The 16,980-nt window shown below is 27.9% G+C and overlaps 2 protein-coding genes across 2 annotated transcripts; both read right to left on the minus strand.

Annotated features, from left to right (window-relative positions):
* Positions 1 to 9,617: 9,617 nt before the first annotated feature.
* On the minus strand, positions 9,618 to 12,124 carry LOC111312653 (eukaryotic translation initiation factor 5A-2-like). The gene is made up of 5 exons (XM_022913109.2): positions 11,730 to 12,124; positions 11,047 to 11,169; positions 10,899 to 10,955; positions 10,727 to 10,801; positions 9,618 to 10,047 (listed from the first exon to the last, which is right to left on the minus strand). Exons 1-5 carry the CDS (start codon positions 11,850 to 11,852, stop codon positions 9,946 to 9,948), a joined length of 480 nt encoding a protein of 159 aa, XP_022768844.1. The 5' UTR covers positions 11,853 to 12,124; the 3' UTR covers positions 9,618 to 9,945.
* A 2,056-nt stretch (positions 12,125 to 14,180) lies between these two features.
* Positions 14,181 to 15,709, minus strand: LOC111317543 (uncharacterized protein At5g01610-like). The gene is made up of 3 exons (XM_022919979.2): positions 15,422 to 15,709; positions 14,813 to 14,867; positions 14,181 to 14,705 (listed from the first exon to the last, which is right to left on the minus strand). The coding sequence occupies exons 1-3, from the start codon at positions 15,506 to 15,508 to the stop codon at positions 14,326 to 14,328; spliced, it is 522 nt and encodes a 173-aa protein (XP_022775714.2). The 5' UTR covers positions 15,509 to 15,709; the 3' UTR covers positions 14,181 to 14,325.
* Between the last annotated feature and the right edge of the window lie 1,271 nt (positions 15,710 to 16,980).

Here is a 16,980-nt window from a genome sequence, read left to right on the forward strand (position 1 = left end):
AATAATAAAAAGACATAGGGCCAGCCTCCTTCTTGATGTAAGGTTCTCTTGAAATGAAAAAATAAAAAATAAAAAACTTCTATGTGATTGAAAAGTGAATTAGATAAAAGAAAACTGCAAAACAAATTCAAGAGGGGAAATTAATGTGTAAACAATGAAGGTCATGACTTAGTTCAATCAGTGCCTATAATTTTTTTATTTTTAAATTATGATTTAAAAAATAAGATTTAAAAATAAAAAAAAAGTGAAAAGCTTTACTTTTGAAAAACATGATCCCATGCAAAAAGAAAGCATTGGGTTAAGAGAATATCTGCACTTGGCTTTAAGTCATAAATCTAACAATATAAAGAAAGTTTCAATAGATATAATATTTGCCCAACTGCTATTATACCAGCAATTCCTTTAATTTGCTTACTAAAAAGTTGTAGTATTTCATTTTTTTAATACATATAATTTGGTATTCATGAAAACATAGCTTTTTTTTTTGTCAAAAGAAAACATAAATTTTTTAAATTAATTTTATTTTGTTGGTCTCAAATCTTAAATTTGAGGTTTTCAAGTTGAAATAACAAAGTATTATGATTTTATGGATTTTGAGAATTATCATGGAATAACTTGATTAAAATTGTAAAATTCTTATTGAAATAAAAATTATTAATAAAAATTTAAATTTATTTAAAATTCAGAGTTTAACTCATTTAATTCATGTAATTATCATTAAAAATTAGCATCAAGTATATATAAAATTCAAATATAAGTACCTATAATTTTTTTATTCTCACATTGAGATCTCTTTTATATAAAAAAAAATTAAAAATTTTTAATTAAAATATTTAAAATTAAAATTATTTATTTTTTAAGTTAAAATATTGTGATTATAATTCTAAATTACATCAAAATTTCTTGATAATTTTCTCACAAATGAGTTCATGAAATTAAAACTCAATAAGACATAAGGATGTCAATGGGTAAGGTAAAATATTTTTTATCTGCATCATTAAATTTTTATATTATATCCACTCTCGTACCTATATTTAACAAGTATTTAAATTTATTTTCATCTCTATTCCTACGAGTATTTAATGAATATGAGTAATCCATATACCCATAGTTATTTAAAAAAATTAAAAACTAATTTTTTTTTTAATTTTTTAAAATTTTATCTTGAATATTTGATAATTTTTTATAAATATATATTTTTAATAAAATATATTAATTTTAATTAATATAAAATAAGAATATTTATATTATTTAATAAAAATCTATTTACTAAAATATAAATATATATAGTATAGATATAAGACGTGTATTATATTACTTATATTTTTATACTCAATAAAAATTTAAAATTATATCAATTCTTATTACTATAATATAATATACATTCTCATCTCTTTTTAAATAAAAAATCAAAATTTCTTGTTAGATAAAAATAAAATTGACATTCCTAATAAAATTCCCTAATAAGACATGCATGTCTTATTCAAAATAAAATTTTAGTATTTATTTGCCTTTCAATCAATGAAGTGACAACTTATAAAAATAGTTGAATTCTAATTTTAACTTTTTCTCTAACACCCTCCCCCAAAGAAAAAAAAATTGGACAATAACCAAAATTGAGGTTAAAATAAATTGTGTAATTATATCATATAAAATATTAAAATTCGTATATTTATATTATATTTTACATAAAAATTATATATTATAATTTATGTCGATATAATTTATATTTTTTATATCATATTCATATTGTATTACTATATTATATTTTAAATTATCATATCTAAATTGAAAGCCGAACTTTTTTAGCATATGAAAAAACTTAAATTAGACAAATTTTAATAATAAATAAAATGGATTTATATAAGAATACAATAATGTACTTTTGATTATTTTAGAAGAAAAGCTTATATAAAGCCATGCTTGATTTACATTTAATTGTCTTGCCCAAAGACCATACACAATTATCTTTAAAAATAACACAACAAATTTAAAATTTAAATTCTAATATTTATAATTTTTTTATCTTCAAGATCACTTTTATTTAAAAAAAAAAAAACCATGTTAAAGGGAAATAACATTTTTGTAGTCCAATTTCTTGTAAGCTTCTCCTTGATTTTTTTTTTCATGAGAGAAATGTTAATGATTGTCTATCTCAATGTTTGATAATTTAATCAGCGAAATAAGTTTATAAATTTGTTATTTGTTATATTCATATCGCTTGTTGGGGGTGGTATTGTTTGATTCTTCAATAAAATAGTTTATATTTATCATAACTTGTTTTCTTTTTAACATATCAAAATTTAAAAATATTTATTTTTTTATGCACTAAATGGTAAATGTTTTAAATTTTATAAACGAATTTAAAAGAATAAAATATTTATACGTAATTAGATATTTCGATAATTTAATTATTTAAACTCAAATGAACAAATGATATTAAAAGCGAATCCACATATTTAATTAGGATGTTCATTGGCATTTTTATGCAACATCCATTAAGAGCAGTTTGGCTAACTTTTATCCCCACAAATTTTTTTTTTTTTGAAAATTTTAGATTTTATGTAATATATTTTTAAATCAATTCAAATAAATTTATAAAAAAAATTAACTTTTCATAACTTTTCTAATAAAACAAACACAAACAACTAAAAAATATTATTTTTATCACTTGAATCCAACAATCATTAATTTTTTATGTCTTACACTTGTGCCTTTTTTTTTTTTTTTTTAACTTTTAATAATAAAAATAATAATAAAGTGGGTCCAAAGATTTTGAGTTGGAAAGCCCAAATCAAAACAAAACAAAATAAAACAAATCAAAGCATCTCCATCTCTATGTTAGGAGTTAAATTTCTTCTTTCTTCTTTTTTTTAAATAAAATTTAATACCAATCCCTAATCCCTAATGGGAAAATATCTTATGTTAACATCTTTTTTGCAAGTTTGACATTGATCATTAAAATTTTTTTTTTCTTGAAAAAGGTACACAAACTTTTTTAGGTGCTTGGGATGTAATTGGGATGACCCAAGAGTTCATATTTGATGACTATGAAAGGGTTTTTTTTTTTTTTTTTTATTTGTTCTTTTGATGGTGAGAATTTGGGACCACTTTTGTCTTGGCAGTGATTGGCTAAGATTAATATTTTTTAGATTTGCTAAACAAATCTCTCCAATTTGCCCCCTTCTATTCTCTTGCTGCTTGTTTTGGTTTCTTTAAATCATAAAAGAAAAACAATTGGAGACATCAAATCTGGCATTGGATCTTGGGATAAGTTGTTAAAGGAATAATAAGAAGTTCCTGTATGATTGAAAAGTGAATTAAAAAAAAAACACTGCAAATCAAATTCAAGAGGGAAAATTAATGTGAAACCAATGGAGGTCATGACTTAGTATCGATAATTTTAGACCTCTTTTATATATAAAAAAATAAAACTTGTTTAATTAAAATATTTAAAATTAAAATTATTTATTTTTAAGTTAAAATATTATGATTATAATTCTAAATTACATCAAAGATTCCTGATAATTTTCACACAAACGAGTTCATGAAATTAAAACTCAATAAGACATGCATGTCTCCTTCAAAATAAAATTGTAGTACTTCTTTGCTTCTCAATCAATGAAGTGATAACTTATAAAAATAATTAAATTCTAGTTTTAACTTCTTCTTCTTCTCTAACACCCAAGAGGAAGAAAAAAAAAATGCAAAAGAAATATCAAAGGAAATTTGGATGATCACCAAGATTGAGGTTGAAATAAATTATGTATTTGTATTGTATAAAATATTAAAATTATTATATTTATATTATACTTTATATAAAAATTATATATTATAATTCGTATTGACATAATTTATATTTTTTATATCATATTCATATTATATTATTATATTATATTTTAGATTATCATACTTAGATCGAAGGTCGAAGTCATTGAACCTTTTTAACATATGGGAGAACTTAAGTTGGATAGATTTTAATAATAAATAAATAAAATGGATTGGAATAAGAATATAATAATGTACTTTTGATTATTTTAGAAGAAAAGCTTACATAAAGCAATACTTGATTTACAGTTTAATTGTCTAGCTGAAAGACCATACACAAAAACCACTATGTAATTTTCTTTAAAGCTACTTGTCCAACAACCAAAAAAAAAAAAAAGGCACAATTCTTATATATTAATGCTATGAATCTTATTGAATTCAAAATTTAATTCAATCGTTTGTATAATTATCTTTAAAAAATAACATAAAAAATTTAAAATTTAAATTCTAACATTTATAATTTAACATTTAAATTCAACAATCTACTTGTTAGTATTTTAAATTAAAATGTTGATTTTTCAAATTTTAAGTGAACAATCAATCGATCAACTCAATTTGAACATATGAGATCAGTTCGAATATCTTAGAGTTGACCATGGACAATCTAGGTCCAAAATCCTTCGTCTCACAAATATAGATAGCATCATTCAGATTCCATTAATTCATGTGGCTTTTTCTTAACTTTAAGTGTTATCTCCTTCCTATGCCACTCTCAAACCGATTTTTAACTTTCCCTTTTTTTTTTTTTTTTTTTTCTTTTTTTTTTTTTTCTGAATCCTCTGTTGCCATGGGAGAAGCAAATCAGACAATGATTCTTTGGTGACATTTTAATCAACATCTTGACATGGGTTTTAGTGGACAAATTCAAGTTAGGTAAATATTCCTTGATATGATTAAAATTTAAACACAGAAATAAGAAAGAATCCAAAGAAACCTTTTTGGAACTTACAAACAATATTGTAAACCCTAAATTAAATCCATCTATTTTTCAATAATTATGTGGTTTATGGATAAAATGTTGACTTTTAATTATAATGATTATGTTTAAATCACGAAGGATTTTTATAAACGTATTGACATATTGATTGTTTTTTACATATTGACATTTGGAATCTTAATAGGCAAACTTTAGAGTTAATTAGATTTAATAACTTGTTAGAGTTTTTAACATAATACTTTGATATTTGAATATTTTATTGAATAATTTTATTTAATTTGTTTAAAATATGAGAAATTAAGATTTTAAAATATAATTTAATTTAAATATATTTATTATTTGATTAATAGAAAAAAATAATCGAATCGATTAAATTTAATTCGATTAATTAATTTTTAAAATTTATAAATTTAACTTAATTAACGAAAATAAAATAATATAATTCAGTTAATTTAATTTTAAATAATTTAATTTAAAATTAATCGAATTGACTGAATAAATACTTTTACTATTTAATACAAATTTTGTTGAAATTGAGAGAAAGCTTTTTTTTTAAAAAAAAAAAAAAAAAAACCCTACAGCAACAATACCAAATTTAATAGGTTATAGGTAATTCAATTCAATTAAGCAAGGGAAAAAAAGAATGCCAATTGGGCTAAGTCAAAGGTAGGTCTAGTGGTGTCATAATCCAAATCATTGCATAACAACCTCACTATAAAAAAATTCAACATTTCCTTTACCAAAATTTTTTACAATTTTAAAAAACATTAAAAAATTTATATATTTTTAAAAATATATAAAGCATTTGAGTTAATTTCAAATTTTTTTTATTAATTTTTGATATGGCATCTATATTTACATTTATATTTATACTCATCGGTAGGGATGGAAGAACCCTTTTCACTAGGAGCACTTCCTAGCCAAACAAGATAAAGGATAATCTATCCTAGGAGGACATCTTCAATTCCATGGTTACAGTTTAAATTTCCTAACATTATGACCTCAAATTTATATTTTGAAGACTAACTTGAAATAAATTTCAATGAAGAGTTATTTTCAATTGTAGAAAGAAAAAAGATTAATCTCAAAAGAATTATGGGTACCCTGATAATGATAATCAAGGAGATATGGTATCACCAAATTAGAGGATTCCATTAATCAGATAAATCAATGTTAGGTAATGAATTTGGTAGATAACTTCAATCATATATAGATTCTTTGTAAAACCCCAAGTGCTTATCCATTTAAGCTATTGTTTGAAAATGCTATGCCTTATGAAAAAAGTAAAAAAAAAAAAAAAAATTAAATTTAAGCAAAGATTTCTCTTTCTTATCATCTCTCTCCTTTTTCTTAATTATGATTTTGTAAAGACAGATTTTTTTTTGTTTGCCAGCTTGGGATGTTATTATTATGAATGATTACTTGTGAATTTTTCAACCCTCAAAATGGGGATTAACTTAGGGATTAAAATCTCTCTCTTATTGTATTTTATTAAGGTAAGTGCATAAGATGAGTGAATTTTGAAGAATAAGAGGCCAACCCCACGTTCTAAAACTTTAGGTGGTGTGGTTGGTTGACCTTTTCCATCCACTTGCTGATAATTTCTTCTTTTTCTATGAGAATTAAGACAGCATCTGATAAACAAGTTATGTCAGTCAATATCCAATGAGTAAAGAAGCATTGGTAAAGTTTTTCTACTAATCTTATAACAAAATGTTTCTGTCATGTGCTGGGAGCTAGGTATGACTTTTGAAGAGTGTTCTTCTGGAAAGGAAAAGGGAGAAGGGAGTTTGGTTTTTTTTCAACTTTCAGTGGGAAAATTTTGGAACATCCAACATCTTGACACTTTACACCAACTGTCAAATTAATTGACGTTTTTCAGGCATTCACTACGATACATTCAAGTCCTTTTCAAGATCTAGCCAAAGAACCAGCGGCCTCGAGCTCATGTTTGATGCTTTGGGACTCCTAATGATGAACTCAAATGCAGCGTAGAAGAAAGAATTCGGAAAATTCTGAGAGAAATTTTCATCGTGCCATCATATCGATATGAGACTGGAACTAAATCATCGACATATCCCACATGTTCAAGGCTACTAGATGATTATGGTAACATACGGCAAGGCATTGGAAACTAGTTCAATGAGCTCAATCATTCCTATTCCATTTTTCCCTGTTCTTTCATTCTTTTTCCAAGTCAAGACAAAGGAGTCATCCCCACTTCAACTAAACCCCATTGCGCGTCAGAAAAATGAAATATTGTAGCATAATTCAACCCACCTTTGACAAAGCAACACTCCCACACGAAAAACACAGAAATAGAGATGAAAATGACATCTCATTACATCAAAGTATAGTCAAGAATCTGATACAAATGTTCAATTAGTGGCCTTGGAGATTGGGGAGACTAAATTTCAGTTAACATTCCAATCAAATGAACATGTTTTTATGCACCGTACACAGGATTACAAATGCAGAATCAAAACACATGTAGCTTAAAAAATTCCTAAAACTCCAGCAACAATATGTAGCCCTAGTTTGCCATACAGATTCTTTATCATACAGCAATTTGCAAGCGGCCAAGTCGTCTTTTGTCTTGTATTTTCCAAACATTACAGCAACAGTTGTGCAACGACACTGATTATCAGGCCGAGTTACATCCCCATGAACAGCCATTTCTATACTGTCAAGCTCCTATCTACAAGTAGTAAGAAATACTTTGAATTACATATGGAAAATAGAGATATGCAACCACAATGAAACAAAATGGTTATTCCAAGAAAACTTTGGGTAGATTGTAGGCAAGAGCTACCTATTTTATGCTTAAGGAAAGAGATGATGGGACGTTCAGAAGCTCAGAAGTTGATGAAAACCTGAATGGTGAACAAGCAACAGGTCATAGTTGGCTAGAATCAAAATATCCTAACTGGCCAATAAATATCTACATAGGCTATTTCCCAGATTAAGATTGTGATACAAGAGGTTCTCAACTTCCTATAGTGCAGAAGAAAAAATGGAGAAACAATCATCAACCACAAGGATATCATCATCAATTGTTGATGGGTATATACAGGGATGCTGAGGAACAATGGCTGTGCCGATTCAGCAAAAAGCTAAAAACCCAATGATAAGTGATGACAAAATAAGGCATTTGACATCCATTAAGAGTTGTATGGCACCAAAAATGAAGCAGCGGTAGCAGTTTATCCTTCTCCATCACCATTCGCAAGTCAGTGAATGACAATAGCCAGAGAGCAAGGGCATGTTTGGTAAACCTGTTATTAAACCAATCAGAAATTAAAAAAAAAAAAAAAAAGCTTTCCTAAATTTTTTTAAGAAAACTATCTTAGAACACTGATGTTTCCAAAGGTAACAACTTGTTTTCAGAGGTTTCTACCACAATTGCTACCTGAAAACCAGTGTTTACAGGAAGGGAACAGACCGGCTGGCTCAACCAGCAACTGTTGCTTCACCAGTGGTTACAAGAAGGACCAGACCTATTGGCCAGTTGCCATTACCCAGCCATGCAGCCACCCAAGTCAGCAGTCTTATAAATGCTTGACTTCAGAATTTCAAGTTTGTCTATTTGGATTTTAGCAATTTTTAACTCATTTTTGGTTGAAATGCTTGAATCTAGTTCACTCATGGTAGTTCTGATTCTTTATAGTACTTTACAATCTGTAAGCTCTGACTCAGACCAAGTTCTTGAAGATATTCATAAGGCAGCTGCATTTTTGAATTTTCAAGTTGTTGCTGTTTTCATTTGAGAAAAAAAAAAAGTGACATTGCATGCACTCTGAGAGAGCTTTTGTTTATGTACACTGGCCAAGGAAATTTCCTTTGAAAACTATAGTAATGATATGGGAATGTGAAGCTTGAATGCTTTAACTTTGAGAGTGCGCCAGTGGCAAGAAGAAAGACTGGTTCTTTTCCTAAACTCAGGTGAAGATTCTGATGGTAAAAACTAAAATGCGTTCGACTGGCTGGTTCAACCAGTTGAACAGGGACCTAATTTCCAACCACTTCTTTCATGGGCCAGTTGTGAAAACACTACTGAAAATTTTGGCTCTCACTACAAAAGAACGAGCTGGTTTTCTTTTTCTTCCCTTTTTGAGAAATAAACAATGCCCTTAGCCAGACTAAAACAACTATTTTTGCTTGTTTATCACGAACAAAAGACAACCAGAGAGACAGATCCCTGATCTGACTCAATCTTCGATTCCCTGAATTAGAGTGATACCAAAATCATACTATTAGGACCAAAGATGATATTTCTACCAAGCTGTCCCTGTCCCATATCGTTGTCTTGCTTTTGCCAGAAATCTTTTGCTTACAGTCCTTCTGATTGGGTTGAGGACACCTTAAGAAAATAGACTGTTTAAAATCCCACTGATCCTTCTAAAATGATAGGCTAATTGTCATGATCCTAAAAAAATATTAGTATTCCCTTGAAATATAAAAATTCTCACCATCTTCAACTTTTAAAAAATCACACTACCTTCAACTTGTAAAAGAGCTGAAAAAGCTTTTATAAAACAAAACTGCAAGGTAATCACACTTCCTTCTACTTGTGAAAAAGCCGAAAAAGCTTTTATAAAAAAAAACCGTAAGGTATTATAAACCGTGACATTAGATATTAAAGTACTCTTGGGATACTAACGGTAAGCCATTATTGGAAAGGGAGATGTCATGATCACATTAATTTCACAACAACTATGTGCTAAAATTAGTATTTGAATGTAAATGTCTCACCACTTTCAACTCGTGAAACGTTTTTTGTGAAATAAAATTGTAAGATTCAATAAACTAAAAGGAATATTTTTTGTAAAATAAAATTTTGAGACTCAATAAATTAAAACAAATAATATCTCACAAATTGATATGAACTTAAACATTAATTCTGATCCTGTACTTTCAGCATTCAATATGAATCTAATTGAAAAGTATCACCAACAATTAAAATGACAAGTTCAAAACCAAGAGCAAAGAAAAAAGGGTTTGAAAGGAGAAACAGCACAAGAAGAAATGAGTAATGATGTTTTTTCCGTATCCAAACCAAACATAAAACCCATCCAGACAGCATTTATACCTACCCAAGTCTTGGAGAGGCAAGCTATTAAAGCTCTTACAAAAATCTTTCCATTTAAAATTGCAATAGCAGGCTGCAAATCAATCTCAAACTACTTTGGACCAATGTCCTTGAGAGCACAGATCTGCTCCTCCCCCATTGCAGACATAACAGACACAACCAGGTCTTTCCCCTCAGCAAAACCATCCTTGATCTGCAGTCACGAAAAGATATTTTTGTCAGCAACTCCACATGACGGATGCAGAGACAATGAATGCAAAATATAACTATCATGATAAAGAAATAAAACCAAAGTTTTATGGTTGGAACAGGTATCACTCACAATATAGACACCACATCGGTTACTAATCATGAGAAATGCAAACATATAAGTACACAGTAAAATGAGAAATGCAAAGTTCAGTAGAATCAGAATAAAAACAGAAGAACAAACAGTTTCGGCTAGTTTAAACATGCGAAAAGTAATATATTCTACATAGGAATTTGGGATTTCAGTCAGGATGCCCATGTCATAAGGCCGGGAAATCAAGAGAAGACATTTTGAAATCAATAAAACATAAACCTTGATTTTTTACCAATACTCCTTGAAATTAATAATAAAAAATAAACCTCTCTAATGCACAAATTTCACCTCTCTTCTTTGAGTAGAAGAAAAAAAAAGGCTGCAATGTGAGCTGCCACTGGAGCCCCTTAATCCAAGGGTGATGTGGCCAGAGGAGCCCAATCACACCGCAGAGGCACAATATAATACAAGTAGCCAACCTTAGACAGTGCAAAAAAGGCTTTGCTTATTGGCTTTAGAATTCAAATCAGTAAATTCAATAACAAAAGAGCCCAATGTAAAAGAACATATAAAACAATAGTTAACTGACCTGTTTCAACAAGCTCTCATCAGTTGGGAGCCTCAGATCATCCTTAGTGTCTCCACTTTCAGTCAGCAGACTCACCTGAAATATTTAACTAGTTTAGAAGAAAAACACACAAATACACACACAAACACAAAAAGAAAATAACATCAAGTAAAAAAGAGGCAAATGAACTCACAAATCCATCCTCAGAAATGTCAATCAACTGGTAGTCAGTACGATTGACATGTGGAACCTGTTAAAACAGAAACAAAACCATTCATTAACACAAATTCAATTACATGACAGATTAAAAGTTAAAACTGAGAATGAGATCTGATTCATACATCACAGTTGTGGGAGGAGGGAACAATATCTTCCAGCTTCTTGGCGGTGAAGATGTCAATTCCAACAAAGTGACACTTAGCATGACCATGCTTCCCAGTCTTCGAGGTGGAAACTTCTACAACCTGGTGCGCACCATACAACAACAATCAAGTTAGCAAAAATTGCAAACCATTATACACCCAAATCTAAATAGCAACCATAAGGTGCAAATCAACAGTCAACACCAATTTATCATGTGCCAATAAATATCATCAGCTTGCTCACATGATAGGAAGATTCATTCAAAAATTACTAATTTCTTAACACTAAAGGCTCCGATTTGTTTGTTTTTGTTACTTTTTGTTTTCCAATTTGCTTTTGCTTTATCAAAAGTTACCAAAAAGCTAAAGAAAACATTAAATAAGTAAAATCATATTTGATTCCGGAAACAAAATTAAATAAATAAATGAATGATAAAAGAGAAAATAGCAAAAGTAAAAATCAAACGAAATATATAGATTTTAATTATCCAACTATTAAAATTAATTTTTTTAAAAAAGATCTAAACCATCTGAATCTCATCTAGAAATTATATACAAATGAAAAAACTAAATCTAAAAAATAATCTCGAGTTCATTTTCTGGATAATATAAAAGAGATGTTTCAAAATAAACAAATAATTTCCGATATTCAAAGAGAGGACCTTGCAGGGGCGGCCTTTGATGACGATGTAGCCGTTCTTGCGGATGGTGCCGGCCTGCTGAGGATAAGTTTTGGAGGCGCCGGCGTCGGCCTTGGATTCGAAATGGTGCTCCTCGTCCGACATTTGCAAGTTCAAATTTTGTTTGTTTTCCCTTTTTTTGGTTTAGTGTGTGTTGCAGAAAACGAAAGGGGGCAGGTGGGGTAAAAAGGGTTTTTATATGTTTATTTTAAGAGTTAGGGTTTTCAATTTTATTTTATTTGTAGTTTCCGGGAGTGAAAGATGGTTATTGCGGGCATTTTTCGCCGTTGATTTCAGCGGTGATGGGTGATAAGGCGAGGAAACGGAGGTTTTCGGATAGATAATCATTAGGAAAATGCAGCAACACCTTTTTATTGGGCTTGGCTGGACTCGTCCCATTTTCCTTCATTTCCATTTTTGGGTCTACTATTGCTTTTCCCTGCAGAGAATTTGACTTGTTCAATTCATGCACGTATAAAAATATACAATTTCAGCCTATTAATCTTTAAATTAATTGATGTGTTATTATAATTGATATTTAAAAAAAAATTATTTTTCAATCAGATAAATAATAAAATAAAAAATTTAAAAATAAATAAAAAACTTTAAAAAATACAATTGAAAAATATACATATATAATTGTCTGTATATATATATATATACACACACTAATATGTAATAATAGATATGACAATGGGCTGGATTAAAGTGAGTTTTTGTTTTTTTAAATTTGATATGATTTTATATTCATAATATTTAAATTCGAACTGATTCGATCAAATTTTTTTTTTATATTTAAATTCAATTTGATTCGATATTATATAAAATTGTATTCAACCATAAATTAATAAAATATTATTTTTTAAATATAAAAATTAATTTTTAATATAAATATAAAATTAAATAAATATAAAAAAATATATAACTATAAAATTAAATAAATGTTTTAAAAATAAAATTTTAATTGTTTGATTCAACTCAAAATATGATTTTTAAAAAAATATTTTTAAAAAGATTGAATTGAATTAAAATCTGTCGAAAATGAGTTGAGGTAATAGTTTAAATATCACGTATGTTGTTAAGATTTTTAAAAATTATAAATTTGAAAGACTTAAGCTCTTGATGTTCTCTTTAAATGAATCAAGTAGATAGGACAAGAAAACTAAGGTCTAAAAATAATACGCTGCAGTTGTATTTTATTTTGCAAAACACGTTTATTTTGTTTTGTTTTTCATTTTATATCTTAAAATTTTTTTAAATTTTCATATCCTTAAAGTTTGAAAATTACACTATAATGAAAATTTTGAATTTTATTTGATATATAAAAATTAATAAATTCTTATAATAATTAAATAAAAAAGTGATATTTTAATAATATTTTTGAAATTTTAAAACTTTACCGTCATTTATAAAATAATAATCTTTTGAAATTATTATTGTATATTTTCAAGAATATTAAAGTAATTTAAAAACAAATATATAAGGGATATCACCCAATATGCATAAAATTTTTTGATATTTTACTAGTGTTACTTTCTTTAAACAAGTGACTTGGTAGTGATTGAGGACTAGATTAGATTCTGCAGCACGAAAAAAGGTTAATTTAGATTTTATTGTATTTTCGATGCACTGAAATTTAATTCTTTTTTGAGAACTAATTGCATTGTGAAATACATTTGGATGGTATCTTGCAATGTAATTTGCTTCGATAAAAGGTCCAATGAATCATTGAACCCTAAAATAGTCCATTATTTTAGTCTAAACATGACAAATGAATACGTTTTTCAACTATAGCAAGCAATTATCGAATATTATATTTAATTTTATTATTACTATTATATTTATATTTAAAAATATATTCTTACTTATAATATTTAATTTTACATAATATTATCATTATCATTATTTTCGGCCTTCATAAATTTTAAATGCTAAATTTAGAGTTGATTGAATGATGACTTAAAGTTTATTTTCGACCTTCGTAAATTTTAAATGCTAAATTTAGAGTTGATTGAATGATGATTTATAGTTTGATGGTAATATCATTTTTAGATATAGCAACAGGTCGAATCGAAATAAGTTTTTGTTTACCTCAATTTTATATACATAATATACGAATCCAAATTAAAATTAATAAAATATTTTTGTTTAATGTAAATATAAAATTAAATAAATATAAAAAATATTTAAATATGAAATTAAATAAATAATTATATATATATATTAAATCAGGTTGAATTTGTCTATAATACAATCTTAACTTGACCTTAAACCTAATTTAAAAAAAAAAATCATAAAAAATCAAATCGAGTCGAAATCGTAAAAAACGGATTGGTTACCATCCTTAATTATTTTTCGTTTTGAGCCACAACAGAGCTTCATTGCAGAGAATCACAAAATTACCATCTATGTTATAAAAAAAAAACAGAGCAATTTATCTAAAAATTTAAAGCAAAAAGAAAAATATATATAAAAATGGTTCGACATATTCATATGTGGAAAGCAATGAACAGATCAATGAATAGGTAATGTCGTTTCATCATATATGATTTACATCAGAAAGTTGATGGTAAGAAGCTCAAAATTCTTCTACTTTAACAGCATCACTAGGCATTTCATAAGCATCTTTAGGCCTTGATTTCTTGACCCCAGCCATGAACCAAACTTTGTCAGATTTGTAGCTCTCAACACTCACACTTGTGACTTTAACCCAAACGATGACCTTGGTTTTCATCCCTTCGATTCCGCTCAGCTTTCCCCTTGACAATGTGGCTTTCACACGAGTCCCGTATCTCACCACTGATGCATCCTTGAAGCTCACTTCACATGGGGAAGGGAAGTACACGATCAACTTGGATTTTAATTGATCGAATTCGTAGCATGTTATGTTTCGTGGGAAGAGTCCCGGTGGAAGGTTGTGCTCTCGGAGAAGATCTGGCAAGGCCTTCACTGGTTTCCCTATAAAACGACAAATCAACAACTTAAATGGAGGATTATGATCTGCAAAATTAGACCAAACCCAGCGTCTATGGCACCACATCAGAAAGCGACAGCTAAAGCTTTACCTTTCATCTTGTTGAATATCCATTTGGCCTTCTCTTCAACCGTGTTTGAGAGTGACTGGAATCAAAATTGTAAAACCACAACATTAAGCATTAACCAAATTGAAGACAAATGTCTGCCCGTAATTTCCAAGATACCATGTTTTTTCCCCCTCCCCAACATCAAAACCATCTAATCTAGTTACCCAAAATTTGAATCCAGCAACAATTACATGCATAATGGTAGAGAAGAAAACCTGAGGCAATAAATATTAAAGAAAGAAAAAGCCAAAAATAATCCGAGCTTATCTTAGTTGGTTCATACAGTCATTTGTCAGATATGAGTTTAAATTCTAGCACCTGTAATCTTATTTTAGAAAATAAAGCTAACAGATCTTGATTCTAACATTTAGCTTTACCATGAAATATTTGAGGAAAAAAAAAATTGATGAGTAAGCATTGTCAAATTGGCAAAGCTCAGGTGCTCAATAGTCAATACCAATAGCTGCATTATCAAATTCTATTCAAGGAAACAATGGAAGAAACAAGAAAGTAGAAAACAAATGATTATACAGAAATGCAAGAGGCTGAAACAGAAACTTGAACCATCTAAAATAAAGTTTATAGCCATACAGAGAGGTCTTCAGTGATGTTAGAGATTTCTTCCTTAGCTTTTTGGGAAATCCAGAAGCTACCAACTTTTGTCAATGCTTTCTCCATTTCTTTTCTGCTCTGGAGTTGGGAAATTGGTATGGTCACTCAGAGAAGATCCTAAAGGCCTCTAGTTTTTCCACCAATATATGGAATGGATGAGGCAGAGAGGAAGAAAATAAAATGCCCTCGTCTTAACAACAGCTCACCACATGCCAAAGCTATCTCACCAAATGTGTCACAAGCCTTACAGCTCTCAAAACATGACAAACTGAAAGAAAGAAAAAATGGCTGCCACATAATAAAATGAAAAAAAAACAAAGGATTGATTATTACTATTGCATCATTTTAAACGACACCGTTTCACATGCTTAAAATGTAAGATTTTATTTTGGAGGTTTAGGGTTCGAATTTTAAAAAATTAAAATAAAACTTACAAAAATGAGAGAAGATTTCGTCACATTATTAATCTAAATAAATTATATATATAAAAAGAAATTACATTGTTTATGTGCTCTCATTTTTATTTAAAGTAATCCCCTTTTGTATGGCTAAAATTAAATTTGAAAATTTTATTTGAACTTGAAATAATTTGATTTAACCAATTATAATTTTTAATAATAGTTTATTCATTTTTTGTTAATTAATAATTTATTTTTTTAAAATTATGATTTAAATTTGAATTTGAGATTTTTAATTTTAAAATCAATTCCAATACTTACTTATAAATTTTTAATAAATCAGCGAAAAGATGAAGCGGAAATTGAAATTGTTGATAATTATGCAGTAGTAGCTGGGGAGGTTGTTTCATGCTTCATTCTCAATTAAAGCCATAATGAAGATTAATTATTTTGTAAGACATGGTAGACAAAAAACAAGGACAGCTCAAGCTCACCTTGAGCATGCAAATTTTGAGCGGCTTAAATAGAGCCAAAAAAAGAAAAAGCTAAAAGACATTGACAGGTTTGATCATAGTTTCTCATTAATTTTCCATTTCCATGAATTTATTGGAGACCAAGTGCATGTGCATCCTCTGTTTTCTATATCTTTTCAATTTCTTCATATTTATTTAAGAGAAAATTTGTCAAAAATAATTGGATAAATATCAAGCCATCCGGTTGTTAAATTTATGGGAATAACTTTGTAAACAACATATTTTTTTTAAAAATGGAATAATAATTATTAACTTTGTATACCATTATAATTTTCGTTCACTTTGAATTTATAAGATTTTGCTAACAAGTGTTATAAGATATTTTTTTATTTTGTTTCGGTATCAATCATATTGGATGATATGTATTAGTTATATCAAAATAGACACACTTAAGGATATTTTTCATATCAAATTCGATATTGGATAATATTAGTTATTTTTGTTAGTTTGAATTGATTTTGATGAATTTTAATTGATTAACATGTTTCGATTGAAAGATGAATGTGAAATATATTTTGTAATTTTTAATTTATTTTTATTATTTAATTATTTTTAATCTAATACAAATAAAATTAATTAATAAAATAACTCTTAAAAGTTGAATTTT

The sequence above is a fragment of the Durio zibethinus genome, chromosome 9 (genome assembly GCF_047325235.1).
Source record: "Durio zibethinus cultivar Kanyao isolate XHJ-2024 chromosome 9, ASM4732523v1, whole genome shotgun sequence".
NCBI lineage: Eukaryota > Viridiplantae > Streptophyta > Magnoliopsida > Malvales > Malvaceae > Durio > Durio zibethinus.